At 34.8% G+C, this 16,100-nt stretch overlaps 1 protein-coding gene across 1 annotated transcript in view; it reads left to right on the plus strand.

The window, feature by feature from the left end:
• The window catches only part of LOC138333045 (protein unc-13 homolog B-like), a 142,071-nt gene that overhangs the window by 47,962 nt on the left and 78,009 nt on the right, over window positions 1–16,100 (plus strand). The window contains exons 9-11 of the mRNA XM_069281150.1: window positions 663–1,395; window positions 2,257–2,337; window positions 2,562–2,727. Of these exons, the coding sequence (XP_069137251.1) occupies window positions 663–1,395; window positions 2,257–2,337; window positions 2,562–2,727 (980 nt within the window). The remainder of the gene's footprint in view (window positions 1–662; window positions 1,396–2,256; window positions 2,338–2,561; window positions 2,728–16,100) is intronic.

Here is a 16,100-nt window from a genome sequence, read left to right on the forward strand (position 1 = left end):
AGTGTTTATAGGTCACTAGCTAGTGCTTATAGGTCACTGGCTAGTGCTTATAGATCACTGGCTAGCATTAAAGGTCACTGGCTAGTGCTTATATGTCACTGGATAGTGTTAATATGTCAATGGCTTCTGTTTATAGGTCACTTGCTAGTGTTTATAGGTCACTAGCTAGTGCTTATAGGTCACTGGATAGTGTTTATAGGTCACTGGCTAGTGTTTATAGGTCACTGGCTAGTGCTTTTAGGTTACTGGCTAGTGCTTATATGTCACTAGCTAGTGCTTATAGGTCACTGGCTAGTGCTTATAGGTCACTTGTTAGTGTAAAGATATGCCCATTATTTTTTCAGAATGTCAGAAGAGTACAATAAAGTTTCATCAGACCAAAGAATTAGATCATTCTTATGGTGACTTTAGCCAGATCGATATTGAAACATTTTATGACTCCTCCAGAGGACTTCAATATATTTTGAGGTCATGGGGTTCAAATGATCATTGATGAAATACTTTTGAACTCTTTAGGCATATTATCACTATCACCCTTTGGTAAAAGTGTATAGCATTTATTGGAGTTGTGAATCTGATAAATTGTTAACGTATATTTAAGTTAGAAATTCAGGCATTTTGTTAACAATGATTGCTTACTAATCCTATTGTTGGGTTTACAGCTGGCATGTCAGAAGACAGTGATTACACTAGTGACATCAGCTTTCCTCAGCAACATCAGCACAACAGCTCAGTACATCAGTGGAGGGGAACCACAGACCCCCTGATCCGCATGCGGGAGGATAGCCGCGATGAATACATGAGAGATATGGGCCCTTTTGATTCATTTGATGGAGAATCATTTGATCGTGGTGGGTCTTTTGATCGTATAGAAAGTTTTGATCAAGACAGAATGTCCGATACAGAAAGAACTTTCGGTCATGGGGATTCATTTGATCGGCATTTATCTGGTGGTGAATCTATTGAGAGGGATGATTTTGATAACGATAAATATGGTTATGATCAGGACGATCCTGATTATTACCGAGACAGTCCGTATCAGAACAGTCAGGACGGGTATAATAACGATAGTCCTTATCATACTAACGACGGATTCAGGGAGGGTTCTTATGGAATGGGACAAGATAGTCCGTACCATCAAAGTCAGGACAGTCCGTTCCGGAAAAACAACATTCAGGACAGTCCGTATCGGCACAGTCGGGAGAATTCTCAGAGTCAGGATAGTTATTCTGGAAGTGTTTATCGTGGTCAGAGTATGGATAACTATAATGACTATAGAGCGGGTCAGGATGGACCCCGCGACAGTCCCTACCACCAAGTACGTAGTGATACCGACTCTGATCTTCTCTCCTACAACAGCAGACCACAACAGCCTTACAAATTTCTCACCGAAGGGTATGCTTCTTTTTCTCTATTTTTTGTTGTTTTAGAAAACAAATTGCTGCCCTGTGCTGTTGTCATGTATTGGTCTAATTTTTGAAGTTCTATGCAGAGCAGGAATTCCCTATAATTAACTTTATATCATTCTATTTTTAGAAGTCCTCTATAGAGCAGGAATTCCCTTACTAACATGTTATACAAGAGGGATTCTCTAACTAATATGCTGTTATACTATTTTTAGAAGCTCTATACATAGCAGGAATTCCCTTACTAACATTTTATCATACTATTTTAGAAGCCCTATACAGAGCAGGTATTCCCTTACTATCAGGTTATCATACTATTTTAGAAGTCCTTATACAGAGCAGGTATTCCCTTACTAACATGTTGTCATATTATTTTTAGAAGTCCTCATACAGAGCAGGTATTCCCTTAGCAACATGTTATCATATTATTTTAGAAGCCCTATCCAGAGCAGGGATTCCCTAACTAAAATTTTACATTATTTTTAGAAGCCCTATACAGAGCAAGAATTCTCTAACTAAAATGTCACATTATTTTTAGAAGCTCTATACAGAGCAGGGATTCCCTAACTAAAATTTTACATTATTTTTAGAAGCCCTATACAGAGCAAGAATTCTCTAACTAAAATGTCACATTATTTTTAGAAGCTCTATACAGAGCAGGTATTCCCTAACTAAAATGTTACATTATTTTTAGAAGCCCTATCCAGAGCAGGGATTCCCTAACTAAAATGTTACATTATTTTTAGAAGCCCTATCCAGAGCAGGGATTCCCTAACTAAAATGTCACATTATTTTTAGAAGCTCTATACAGAGCAGGGATTCCCTAACTAAAATGTTACGTTATTTTTAGAAGCCCTATCCAGAGCAGGGATTCCCTGACTAACATGACTAACATGACGACCACAAGTCGCCACAGTACACAAGATTTCAGGTAATTTTATGATTAAAGTAATATTTATTTTACACAGCTGCAAGACTAACATTTTAACACAAAATTTTGAAATAGTGTCATTGACTTTTATGCAATGCAATATAAAATTCTGCTTTCAACAATATAATGAACTCATTCGTTAATGAGAATAATGATTTTAAACTGATTAAGAATTGGTATATATTTACTAAACTGTATGTTGATGAGAAATCTGAATTTTTTAGTCCGGCCAACAGTCGGTCATCTACCACCAATGTGAGTCGTCAGAGTACACAGGAGTGCAGTGACGAGAGTGCAGCATTTGAGAGGAGCAGTAACCTGAACATTAATTCTCCAGCCAAAGCCAAGTGGATAGATGTGTATAACAAAGTGTGTGTCAAATTAGGCCAGGTAAGTGTCTTGTTGAATTACCTTCTGCTGTGTGTCTTCATAGCTTTCTGGGAGGTTTATCATTTGTTTTTTGTACAATGTCATCACTTTCTGGGAGGTTTGTCATTTGTTTTGTGTACATTGTCATCACTTTCTGGGTGGTTTGTCATTTGTTTTGTGTACATTGTCATCACTTTCTGGGTGGTTTGTCATTTGTTTTTTTGTACAATGTCATCACTTTCTGGGAGGTTTGTCATTTATTTTGCGTACATTGTCATCACTTTCTGGGAGGTTTGTCATTTATTTTGTGTACATTGTCATCACTTTCTGGGACTTTTGGGAGGTTTGTCATTAGTTTTGTGTCCAATGTCATCACTTTCTGCTAGGTTTGTCATTTGTTTTGTGTACAATGTCATCAATTTTGGAAAACTCTTTTCCTCTAAACTGTTTTAGGGTCTGGGGGTGGAAACAGAAGGGATGTAGTTTATTTTTACATCCTGTCCCATCCATGATTTCAGATGTAGGTAAAAAATATATAAAATATTTCAGAAAATATTAAATATCATCATTTCAAATTCTCACATCTACAATTTGTTCTGTAATTCAATGCAAATAGTTAACCTAGTAGATATTAAGTAAATTTGGCTACAGGAATATATATCTTACTAAAACTACATACTGAAATAATGCACATATCTGTAATTAGTCAGTAGAAATATATCGTTATATTTCCTAAGTTTCCTTATGCACTTCATATATGTAAAAAAAAACATAGCTGAGGCCACTTCTGGAAAAATTGAATAAAGGGAGGTAAGCTAAAAATGTCAAAGCGTTGAAGAAAAGTAAGCTAATTTATATGGTAGAAGGAATGAGCGATTAAGGGGAGGTAAGCCTGTAATTAGCTTTGATGTTGGCTGTTATCATTGATTATTGAGTGTGGTAAGTGGAGCGTTCAATCCCAGTGTATTGGCAATTATATGTTTATCAATAATGTATGTGCGTTAGGCCTCTGTAGTCACTACAGTACATACTAGGTATCAATCGCAATTCACCAAGCTGTAATTAGGATTTATACAATATACACCAAGTCCTTTTATGGTATCAATCAAACTTCAATTCCCGGTATCAGGGACATACTAGAAAGATTGGCAACATACTCAACCATTTTCACAAGCAGCTCATGTACACATGTATGTCAATAGGGGTTTTTCTCTATACTTGTGAACAGTTAAATACAGGATATTACTTTGATGTGAACTAAACGTTTGGTAATTTTCAAATGGTGTGGGCACAATGCTTGGAAGAAAAAAATAATAATTTGACTTATATATTGAGAAAAGAAAATGCACTTCCAGTTTTGAATGTCATCACTATGATTTTCAAAAAAAAGGTAAAATTGTTCATTTTCATGTTTTCAAAAATCATTAAACCTACTTATCAGACCATAATATGATGTTTTAACTTTGTATTTATTTAAGCATTAAAATGCCTTCTTGGGGGATGTATGGTTCTTTGATTCTCCAAGGATTGAAGTCAAATTGAATAAGGCAGTAGAGCATTATGATTAATTTGTCTGCAATTCTGGGAGAATTATAGGACCATACATCCCCCAACAAGGCTATTTATTGCTTATATTTCTATTTTCTGTTATTTTTAAGTCAGCCTGTAATGTACACTTCATCTGTACCCTGTTATCACCATTACCAAATCGAATTCATTGTTGACCCCGTCAGTGGAACCTCTTTTTGTAACGTCTTAAGTACCTCCAACGTCATAAGAACTCCCGATGTCATTGGCGATAAAAATTAAGTCCAAATAGATAATCATAAAATCTTCAGTACACTTCCATAATATTAATCAATAAGTTCCATCTTTAGGATATTCTAAATTTTAGTCCTGAGCAAATGGAAATATACAAAATAACATGTTTGAACTGATAATAGTTAACAATAGGAAAATGCCTATAACCCATAGGGCCCTCTAGCTGATGTCAGCAAAGTAGACAATGGAGTTTCTAATCTATAGCTATATAATTTTATTATGTTTCAGCCATTATGAATGGAGCACTGAAACCTTGCTTAATTTACAACCTGTAAGGGTTATAAAGCAGAGCTTTTGCTCAAATTTTGTACAGGGAAAGGAATATACAGACTATCTAACTGACAAATGCAGAAAAAATGATGATTTTGTATTGAACTTTGCCTTTTGGGACATCAAAAAAGTGGTCTTTTTATGCCAGGTGGTTGTTTTACAGAGGTGTCACTAAGGCAGGTTCTACTGTGTTTAGTTCTAGAGATACATTGACTGAGAGATTGTCTACTAGATCTTACAAATCTAGTTAGATTGGAGAGATAAAGACAATGATTACAGGAGTAAAGTTCATACAAGGTTATGTTACTTCCAAGAAAATGCATGGAAACAATTATCACATTGTTCAATAACTTGTACAGAAAAGTCAGCTATATATGATATAGGTGGAACCACAGTACTGCTGTAGTGATAGAATTTTCATTGATATTTCTCTACAACTTCATTAAAAGTGAAAGGTTTTATTTTCAACTCTTCTTTACTGCTGATAGGTGTATGTGTGGAGAAGTTCCATCTGCAGGGTCTGATGATGAGTTTTCTGAATCTCTGTATAGCCTTTGCATGTCTGAGGATGTAGTTATAGACATTAGGACAAAAGGATTTGGCTGGTAGCCTTGATAATGTAAACATCCCAACAAATTGAGTTTTGTCATCATTGTTATTGACTACTCACCCAGGATTTTCAAGAAAATAAAAGTTAAAACTTGACCTAGGGAATGATTTTGAGTGTCCTCTTTTTGTCAAGTCATTCTTCCATTGTAGTTAAACCAGTCTATACCAAAGAACAAAGAAAGAGGGGTCTTTTTACATTGGATTCTTGATATGCTAAACACTTTCATCCCCAGCCAAAACAGTTTGAATTTTGAATTTTCCAGACTGCCACATTCTGTATACTTAGTCAATAATCAAATCTATTGCCTGATACAGCCACACCTGTCTTAGTTACAAGCTCTGTATAAAGATCATGTGACTTAGTGACAAGCTCTGTATAAAGATCATGTGACTTAGTAACAAGCTCTGTATATAGATCATGTGTTTTAGTGACAAGCTCTGTATAAAGATCATGTGTCTTAGTGACAAGCTCTGTATAAAGATCACGTGTCTTAGTGACAAGCTCTGTATAAAGATCACGTGTCTTAGTGACAAGCTCTGTATAAAGATCATGTGACTTAGTGACAAGCTCTGTATCAAGACCATCTGTCTTAGTTACAAGCTCTGTATAAAGATCATGTATTTCATTGACAAGCTCTGTATAAAAACCATTTGTCTTAGTGACAAGCTCTGTATAAAGATCATCGGTCTTAGTGACAAGCTCTGTATAAAGACTATCTGTCTTGGTGACAAGCTCTGTATAAAAACCATTTGTCTTAGTGACAAGCTCTGTATAAAGATCATGTGTCTTAGTGACAAGCTCTGTATAAAGATCATGTGTCTGAGTGACAAGCTCTGTATAAAGATCGTCTGTCTTAGTGACAAGCTCTGTATAAAAACCATTTGTCTTAGTGACAAGCTCTGTATAAAGATCATGTGACTTAGTGACAAGCTCTGTATATAGATCATGTGTCTTAGTGACAAGCTCTGTATATAGATCATGTGTCTTAGTGACAAGCTCTGTATAAAGATCATGTGACTTAGTGACAAGCTCTGTATATAGATCATGTGTCTTAGTGACAAGCTCTGTATAAAGATCATGTGACTTAGTGACAAGCTCTGTATAAAGATCATGTGTCTTAGTGACAAAGCTCTGTATAAAGACTATTGTCTTAGTGACAAGCTCTGTATAAAAATCATTGTCTTAGTGACAAGCTCTGTATAAAGATCATGTGTCTATATGTGACAAGTCTTATAAAGATCATGTGTCTTAGTGACAAGCTCTGTATATAGATCATGTGTCTTAGTGACAAGCTCTGTATATAGATCATGTGACTTAGTGACAAGCTCTGTATAAAGACTATCTGTCTTAGTGACAAGCTCTGTATAAAAACCATTTGTCTTAGTGACAAGCTCAATATAAAGATCATGTGACTTAGTGACAAGCTCTGTATAAAGATCATGTGTCTTAGTGACAAGCTCTATATAAAGATCATGTGACCTAGTGACAAGCTCTGTATAAAGACCATCTGTCTTAGTGACAAGCTCTGTATAAAGACCATCTGCTTAATAAGACCACTTTTCTTGAGTCTCAAATGACCCATTTCAAATTAATTCAACCTCTGTAGACTACCTTCATATAAATATCATTTGAACCCTTTCCCTTGAGTGGTCTTTAGTTTCACTGTACTTCCATCTGAATTGTGAGTTTCCCAGACTGTCAGTGTTCTAAATATCAGTTTGAAATTGACCTTTTGGGACCCTGGTTATATCAAGCAGGTCTGTAATTAATTTGATGAATAAAAGAAGTTGAAATATGACATATAATAGTTCAATTTAACCAGGTGTACTCAAATTATCAATACAACAACAGGGATTTTACTGACAACTTTGTGATCTAGCATGTTTGGTGTTGTGTTAATCAACAAGGTTTTGTTTATCGTAAAGTAGTTTGAAGCGAATGTGATATGCTATAAAAAGTTAAAGGGAGATAAGCCTGAGGGTGGCTGTGTATGGCTATCTGGCAGACATATGTCACCACATTGTAAACAGGTTGGATAGCAAGGGAAGGATATGATTTGCTTTCCCAACAATGAACAAAAGGAACAATGTAACATTGATTGATGATGTATTCCGTATAGATGACACGTAGACATTGATTTTTAAAGCTACAAAAACTGATCCCTCATTTGCTGCCAGCACGATTTCATTACAACATCTCATGTGGAGTGTTCTAATAGAGAAAGCTTAATTAACTGGCTAGGACAGATTCCATAGAAATATCCCTAGTACATCAAAACATTTCCATTTCATCTTTATGCAAATATTCTGAATGAAAAATTGATATGTGCTTTTTAATTTTAGAATGGTACAGGTGTTGTTATGGAAATTAATCCACAGTGTAGCCACAGCTGTACTGTAGGTGTAAGTGCTAGGTAGGCTATATCTGCACATACACCGCCACACAGGCCTAGGAAGGCTTTCTTCTTTGTCCCAGTCCTACATTGGTTCAATTGTTTAACATCATTAAAAATCAGGATTTAAAGCTTCCTTTCTATAGATTGTTTGAAATCTTCTTTGAAAATTAGAATTTTGAGCATAATTCAATAAACTTAGCTTTAATGATATTCATATGAGTATCATTTAGGTTGAGTTAATTAAATAATTTCATAACCTTATTAAATAAAAAGTCAAGACCAGGGATAGAATTTAACTTTTTAAGCCACTATCCATTTTTGGCAAGTTGGTAAAATTTCAACTCGCCAAATCAGAAACTTGCTTGTCACTTTGAAATTTGTATTAAAATCAACAAATTCATTGATAACTATTATATTTATTTATTGTATATAACAATAAATGTTTTACGTTTTAGTGTCGCTATATAAGTGTAGTTTGACAACTTTTTATTTTCAGAATGACAATTATTTAGCATTTTGTGCAAATAAAAAAAATATAAAAAAAAACTTATATATGATTAAAGTGTTTTTGTCTAAACTTAACTGCAAATAACAGCAGGATTTATACTTGTCCTTTTTCATCTTGTGCATGCTTTTGCAATTTTGTTATGTCAGCCATTTTAGCAAACTACTTAAAACATTCGGAAGAAAGATTTTTCACGGAACACCTCTAAACTTTTCCATACCAAATCAATGTCGCTGTTTTTGAGACGTTTGAAAGTATACAGTATTTCAAAGTGTCGACAAGACGCTGCATTTGGAATGTTGTGCTTTCGATTCACGATTCATTTAGGCTATAGTTTGGCACACAATTTAGGACAGGTGTATTGATTGGAAAATTTAGTAACTATACATATGTATTTGAAATGACGAATGATGCACCCGCTCGCCAAAAAATGCAAGTACAATATTTTTCCACTCGCCATTTCAAAAACTAACTCGCATTTGGCGAGTGTGCGAGTGTTAATTTCGAACCCTGAAGACCAAGTCTTTTGCATGATCACTACTTTGTTAATTAACAATAGATCAGTAATCATAAGACATCAGAAAAGAAAAGTAATTTGAAATTCAGACAAAACTGCAAAGAAACTTATAATTATCTTCATCAGTTTTGAAGTCACCAGTCTTGTGGAAAAAAGATTTACCCTGTATTTTCAATGAGGTTGTTTGATATCTGCCATGGGCTTAAGCCATCACTCTGTCTGAAAGTTTACTGTGAGCATTCTGCAATTTTTCTGACATAGAGGACTTCTGACTTGTTCCAGTCATATTTAAGTCTCGCGGGACATGTATGACATATACATACTAGCAACAGTTTCCAACGATTTCTTCATTTATATGTGGTTGACATTGAACCAACAATACTTGCCAAAACAAATATGCATTAGCCTAGAGCCTATGGTCTAGGAAATATTGATGATAAAATATTTCTAACATTGACCGACAACTTGTCAATAACTACTGTGCGATACACTTTGTTTATATGAACTTTGTACAAAGATTTGATCAGGCTTATTTAAATAACTATACTGAAATAGAGTGTAGCCAATCTGCGAGAATTATGGGAAAGTCGTCGGGATCAACCGGAAATACCAAGCCATTGTCGTGCATGTAAATTGTGTGTAATTATGTATATATGTGAGGTAACGTAGAATTGCAAACCTGCTGGGCTTAAATTGACATTAGGAAATATGGATTGGTTGCAGTGACCAGAAGCCAAACGGTATTATTATCAACTAATGCTATTCACATATACCAAGTATTCAACATCTAATATATAATTATAGTATTTTGTATGTATAGGACACTGGATCAAAGTTTCTGTTTTATCAAATCAGAACACAGAGTCTGGCATTTTTGGCACAAAGGATCAGAAATATTTTGTTGATTTCTTTACAAATCAACATTATGATTTGGATTAGGAAGTAGATAGTTTGCCGCATCATCAACAGAATCATGGAGCTATAGTTACTTTGTCATCATATCAGTATACTGGATGTTAAATGTTTGTAGTGATTTCTACAGGATCTGGAAAACTTTGTTGTCCTCAAAACACAGGATCTGGAAAACTTTGTTGTCCTCAAAACACAGGATCTGGCAAACTTTGTTGTATCATCAAAACACAGGATCTGGAAAACTTTGTTGTATCATCAAAACACAGGATCTGGAAAACTTTGTTGTTTCACCAAAACACAGGATCTGGAAAACTTTGTTGTATCATCAAAACACAGGATCTGGAAAACTTTGTTGTATCATCAAAACACAGGATCTGGAAAACTTTGTTGTTTCACCAAAACACAGGATCTAACAAACTTTGTTGTATCATCAAAACATAGGATCTGGAAAACTTTGTTGTATCATCAAAACACAGGATCTGGAAAACTTTGTTGTTTCATCACCAAAACACAGGATCTGGAAAATTTTGTTGTTTCATCACCAAAACACAGGATCTGACAAACTTTGTTGTTTCTCCAAAACATAGGATCTGGAAAACTTTGTTGTATCATCAAAACACAGGATCTGGAAAACTTTGTTGTTTCATCACCAAAACACAGGATCTGGAAAACTTTGTTGTTTCATCACCAAAACACAGGATCTGGAAAACTTTGTTGTTTCATCACAAAACACAGGATCTGGAAAACTTTGTTGTATCATCAAAACACAGGATCTGGAAAACTTTGTTGTTTCATCACCAAAACACAGGATCTGGCAAACTTTGTTGTTTCTCCAAAACACAGGATCTGGAAAACTTTGTTGTATCATCAAAACACAGGATCTGGAAAACTTTGCTTATCACAAAACATAGAATCTAGAAAATTTTATTGTTTCACCAAAACAAATGAGCTGGAAAAAAAATTGTGTGTCGCCAAAACTGGAAAACTTTACTGCATCAGCTAGAAGACAGGATTTGGAATGTCATTGCTTTTTCATTGCATCGATCAGAACACAATATCAGAAATATTAAGTTGATATTTAATTTCCGCATTCAAATATAATGGCATTTTAGCATATAGTCAATTATGCATGCCTGGATCAGATTCTTGTAAAGGTGTTACAATACAGGATATCTTTGTAGAAGCTCTGTAATTAACATTGGATAGATTAGAGCAAAGCATTTGTCATAATACCCTTAAATGTCACAGATGATTTAATGAACAATACAAGTGGAGATTATGTTTTCAGCTAATTAAAACATAATAAAAGAAGTGAAGGTTATCCAAGTTCAGAGTACTAGTGAGAGAGGTACATAAATGACAGACAGCTTGTAATGTCAGAGTTAATGGAGATGTTTACCACTGCACCAACAACTATCAAAGTTCCAGCGACAATAAACCAGTTAATTTGATTCCAAGAAACCCGAGTACTGGGGACAATGTGTTGAATGTATCTAGTTCTTGGATATGTATATTTCAGCAGCAGCATAAGGTTTTTTACTCAATAATTCAGTAAATTAAAGCAAAAATAGATTTTTATGTCAGTTGATGCCTGCCTGCTCCACAGATGACCCATGATGTATGTCACAGGTTTTACGTGAGTGATCTATAGATTCCAGGAGACAAATTGGTGTTAGACATGTCCGTGGCCTCGTTAGCCTAGCTTCCCACCAGGAAGCCTAGACAAGGATTAACAGCCTTCAACAGCCTTAACATTTGTCAACATGGCCCTCAAGTCATTACATTTGTCTACAGGATTATTTATTATATCATTGTTCCTATATGCCATTAAACATCCCCTCTGTGGTTGTATAGAGATTTTAATTGTGTAGAAATTTGACAATAACTAATGTTCTGCTCACAAATTTTTACAGATTTCTATTGGAGTTTTGGGAAAGTTGACAAATATCTGTTGCAGCACATTAATTCCATAGAAAACATTCACACCAGTTATGCTGTTGAACCTTTGATATTTTGAGTGCTGCTCTCAGATTTCTTTGGCTAATCTAGATTTCCTTGGTTAAATCAGATGTGATGTAGTATCTGATCTATAGATATACTAGGGCCAGCTGTTAGTCTGAATCACTGCACGATCATCAATTATATCTGGAAAGATAGGATGACCTTTTATCAAATCATAACCAAGCTAATGACTCTCATTGGAGACAATTGTTATAGACATCCAGTTCCTATTTAACATTCCAGGAATACCTCATGCCAATTAGTTATCAACATGTACCACAAGATCACTGGCATTATAGATATAAACTGTAAGCTTTGTGTTCAAACTTTTCCATGTAACTTCTACAGTTGTATCAAGTTGATATGAATAAAAAAGTAATTAAATAGATATGAAAACTTCTATAGATTTTCAACAACGAAAGCAAGCTGTGTGCTTTTTTTTTTAAATATTGCTGTTTCTAAATATTGTTGTATGACACATCAAGTTGTAATGATATGCGAATAAAAAATAGATATTCTGGGAACTTTATGATTGTTAACAGCCAGAGCAGGCTTTATCTACATATGTCTATGTTGTATAATGTCGTAGGGCTGACCAGCTGTTACACAGGCTCGGGATATACTTAGTCACCACGCACTCTTAGTCTCACAAAGTTGCACCAAATTTGTGACACTGAACAAGTTATTATCCTTGATTTCATGGCTATTGAGCAGTTTAGGAAAATGATCAGCTTTCAAACCCAAGAATCCATTGGCATCAGTTTTAATAGTCTTCTTATTGGAGACTGATCTACATTTAATTGTGATTGAAATATGGTGTAAATGGATTTTTCTTGGAAGAGACTTTGTGTATAAGAAAACAACACTCTGGAATAATCAATGTACATGTATTGGGATTTTAAAGGAAAATACTGGAACATTACATTATAGGCCATTTTGTTCATTAGATACTATTCGTCGAAACCAGTGTGACAATTGTAAATCCGGAATTCAATCTACGGCAGACTTGTGGAAATAAAACACAAGCCGAATACATTGTTTGCTATGCATACCTTTTACCAGTCTGCTGTTTGAGGGAGTATACAAGCATTGTGAATTAGAAACCCATACTCCTTTGTGAAATCTTTCTAGATTTAAGCTTTTTAAAAACCACTATCTCAATCACATTTTTGGAAAGGATTTCTGGTACTTTAACAAAAGACTTTGTTGATGTTTTAAAGGACTCTTTCCTAGTGCCAACACATCCATATCTATTGAAGAATCATTCCACTTGAGGAATTTCATGCATAGTATACAGTTTTGAGCTTCTGTTCATTTTCATTAGCAACACCATAAGGATGAAGTGATTTGGTGAAAGTCGTGGCCTTGTGTGTATACCTATATCCTTATGGAGATATTGTGGTTGGCTTGAACAGAATTTTCCATTCATTAAAAGAAGACAGTTTGCTATTTATTTATTGAAGTAAGTTGCTGCACCATCTTTCAACAAAGAAATAATTGTTCTAGAAATATTTTTACAAAGGATGTTTTGACTACTTTATAGGCTTTGGAAACTTTCTGGACAGGTTCTATTGGTGTTGTAGCTATTTTCCTACTCCCAGGACTTTTGGTCAGGCGGAAATATCCTTGGGAGAGTGACCAATTTGTGCATAAAAAGGGTGCATGGCTCCCTATTGCATAGTGGAAAACAGATCCCATCAGTATATTAGACATGAACTGGAATCTATGTAGTGGGAACACAGTGGCTATATCTGTTTAATCCTGTTCTATTTAATTTGTTTAATTGAGTGGTAATGAAAGTCTTGATTGCAATAGGACAAATACATTTGTAGTGTAACATTGCCTTTTGTGCTATAATCATTTAACTGTTGAACTTCAGCATACAGTCCTTGTAGACCTTTTGTGACATGAAATTTTGATCTCCTGCTAATTGGCTATTTTGTTGACCAGTAAGTGACAGTGTATGGTTGCTGATGGAGTACTGTTGATGTGTATTACTCCCGCAGACTCTAATCTGTTGTGTAAAGTGAGATAATTGATGGCCATTTGAAATACACCGACTCTACAAACAATTACGTCGCATGTCAATAAAATTGGAGTTAAAATAAGCCAACTGAATTTAAATTCTATTCATTATAGACAGATTTTCAATGAGTACAATGTATGGGAGACATGATATTGATGTTCTTCATAGCTCTATTGGTCTGCCATGGATTGATTTAGAATTGAATTACATTACAAATTCTATGCTGTGCTAGAAGCTTTGTTTTTACCATGGGAGGCCTTCTTGACAGGTTAACAAATTTCAGTTTGGCGGGCTGTGGTGAGGAGGCCCCGAAAACTCACAAAGTTATTGACTACCAAGGGGACAATACTGAGACAGAACGTTGGCATACGCCAACAGAGGGCGCTTACTCAAGACCCTTGTGGTCAAAGGTCATTCAAAATGGATTTGACCAAGCTCAGAAAGCAGCTGGAAATATGTCAACACCAATTAAGTTAAGAAATAATAGTCAAAGTAAGATTACCCCAATTGTGGAGGAAACTTTACGGAGGGCAAAAAGTGTAAAGAAATCATCATCAGTTAGTGCAGAAGACAAAACTGGATTTAATGATTCATCAGTTTCTGAGGAGTACACAGGAATTGTTCTGTCATCAAATTTGGAGGGAGATGAGGATGCTATTATGTGTCTGGATGAGAAGTCAGGAGAAGACCAGAGGAAAGAGGAGGATTTAGGTCTAAGAGGTTTGTATCATGAGGACAGTATAGGCGGACCTCTGGACCCAACAGACCAGGAAGGAACTGGGCCGCTGGACCCAACTGACCCGGAGAGGGCTCAGCTGTTAGACCCTACAGACATGGATGGAACTCTGCCGCTGGATAGCGAACTGGAGGGAAGTCACCTGGAGTACGGTCAGGTAGAGTCTAAATGTGTCTATATGAATTTACAGTGGCTTATTGAGGTGAATATTATGATACTATATATTAGGCTATTTGTAATACATATTAGATTATTCATATGAGGTTTCTTTTACTAAATATTAGGCTACTTATACTACATATTGGGTTACTTATATTACATATTTGCTACTTATACTACATATTAGGTTACTTATATTTCATATTTGCTACTTATACTACATATTAGATTATTTATAATACATATGAGGTTTCTTTTACTAAATATTAGGCTACTTTTACTTCATATTGGGTTACTTATATTACATATTAGCTACTTATACTACATATTAGGTTACTTATATTACATATTAGGTTACTTATACAATACATATTAGGTTACTTATATTACATATTAGCTACTTATACAATACATATTAGCTACTTATATTACATATTAGGTTACTTATATTACATATTATGTTACTTATATTACATATTAGGTTACTTATACTACATATTAGGTTACTTATATTACATATTAGGTTACTTATACTACATATTAGGTTACTTATATTACATATTAGGTTACTTATATTACATATTATGTTACTTATATTACATTATACAAATATAGCATTTTGATGAGGTCGATACATGGTTATATCGACCAAAGAAAAAATATTGACCGAGGACGTAGTCCGAGGTCGATATTTTTTTCTGTGGTCGATATAACCATGTATTGACCGAAATCAAAATGCTATAATTGTTTTATTATTTTCTGGATTTTTGACATTTTGAAATGAGTGTGAAACTAAATGAGCATCGCATTGTAAATTCTGCTTCGTGATGACAGTTACAATCCTATGATTTTGTAACAAGTTTAGTTTTAAAAAACATATGAACACAGTATCAATATACGCACTTTACGCTTTTATTACATGCACCCGGTGCATGCGTGTTTGTAAATTGCATACATGTACATGTACTCCATTATACCTGTAGCTCCATGTCGGACACAGTCAATTAAATGTATAGTTTGTTTTCCGTTGAAATAATTCACTTCGAGGCCAAACATACAATAAAAGATTCAGATTGACATGAAGATACATTCTCTTATGCTTAGTACATGAAATCGTATACATACAGTAGGATTAGCCTATGCCTAATGTTGTTACTAGTCTAGGTGGAATTTTTAAAATAAATTTAAAACGTATTCACTATTCAATGGCTCAGGCTGCTTAATGAATGTTATTCAATTATTTCCTACTCTCCTACCGTGTTTATGTTGAAAATTTAAAAGTTTAAACTGTAGTCATCAGCTGGAAGTCATCATTATCTTTGATAGAAACCGAAAAAATCAACGTCGTCTGTCACATTTTGTGGTTACGCTTCAAACTCAGGTCACCAAAGCGTTTGTTTCAAAGCGCCAGGAACACGAAGCGTGTTGGTAACATAGATGAT

The sequence above is a fragment of the Argopecten irradians genome, chromosome 10, assembly GCF_041381155.1.
Source record: "Argopecten irradians isolate NY chromosome 10, Ai_NY, whole genome shotgun sequence".
NCBI classification, from domain to species: Eukaryota; Metazoa; Mollusca; class Bivalvia; order Pectinida; family Pectinidae; genus Argopecten; species Argopecten irradians.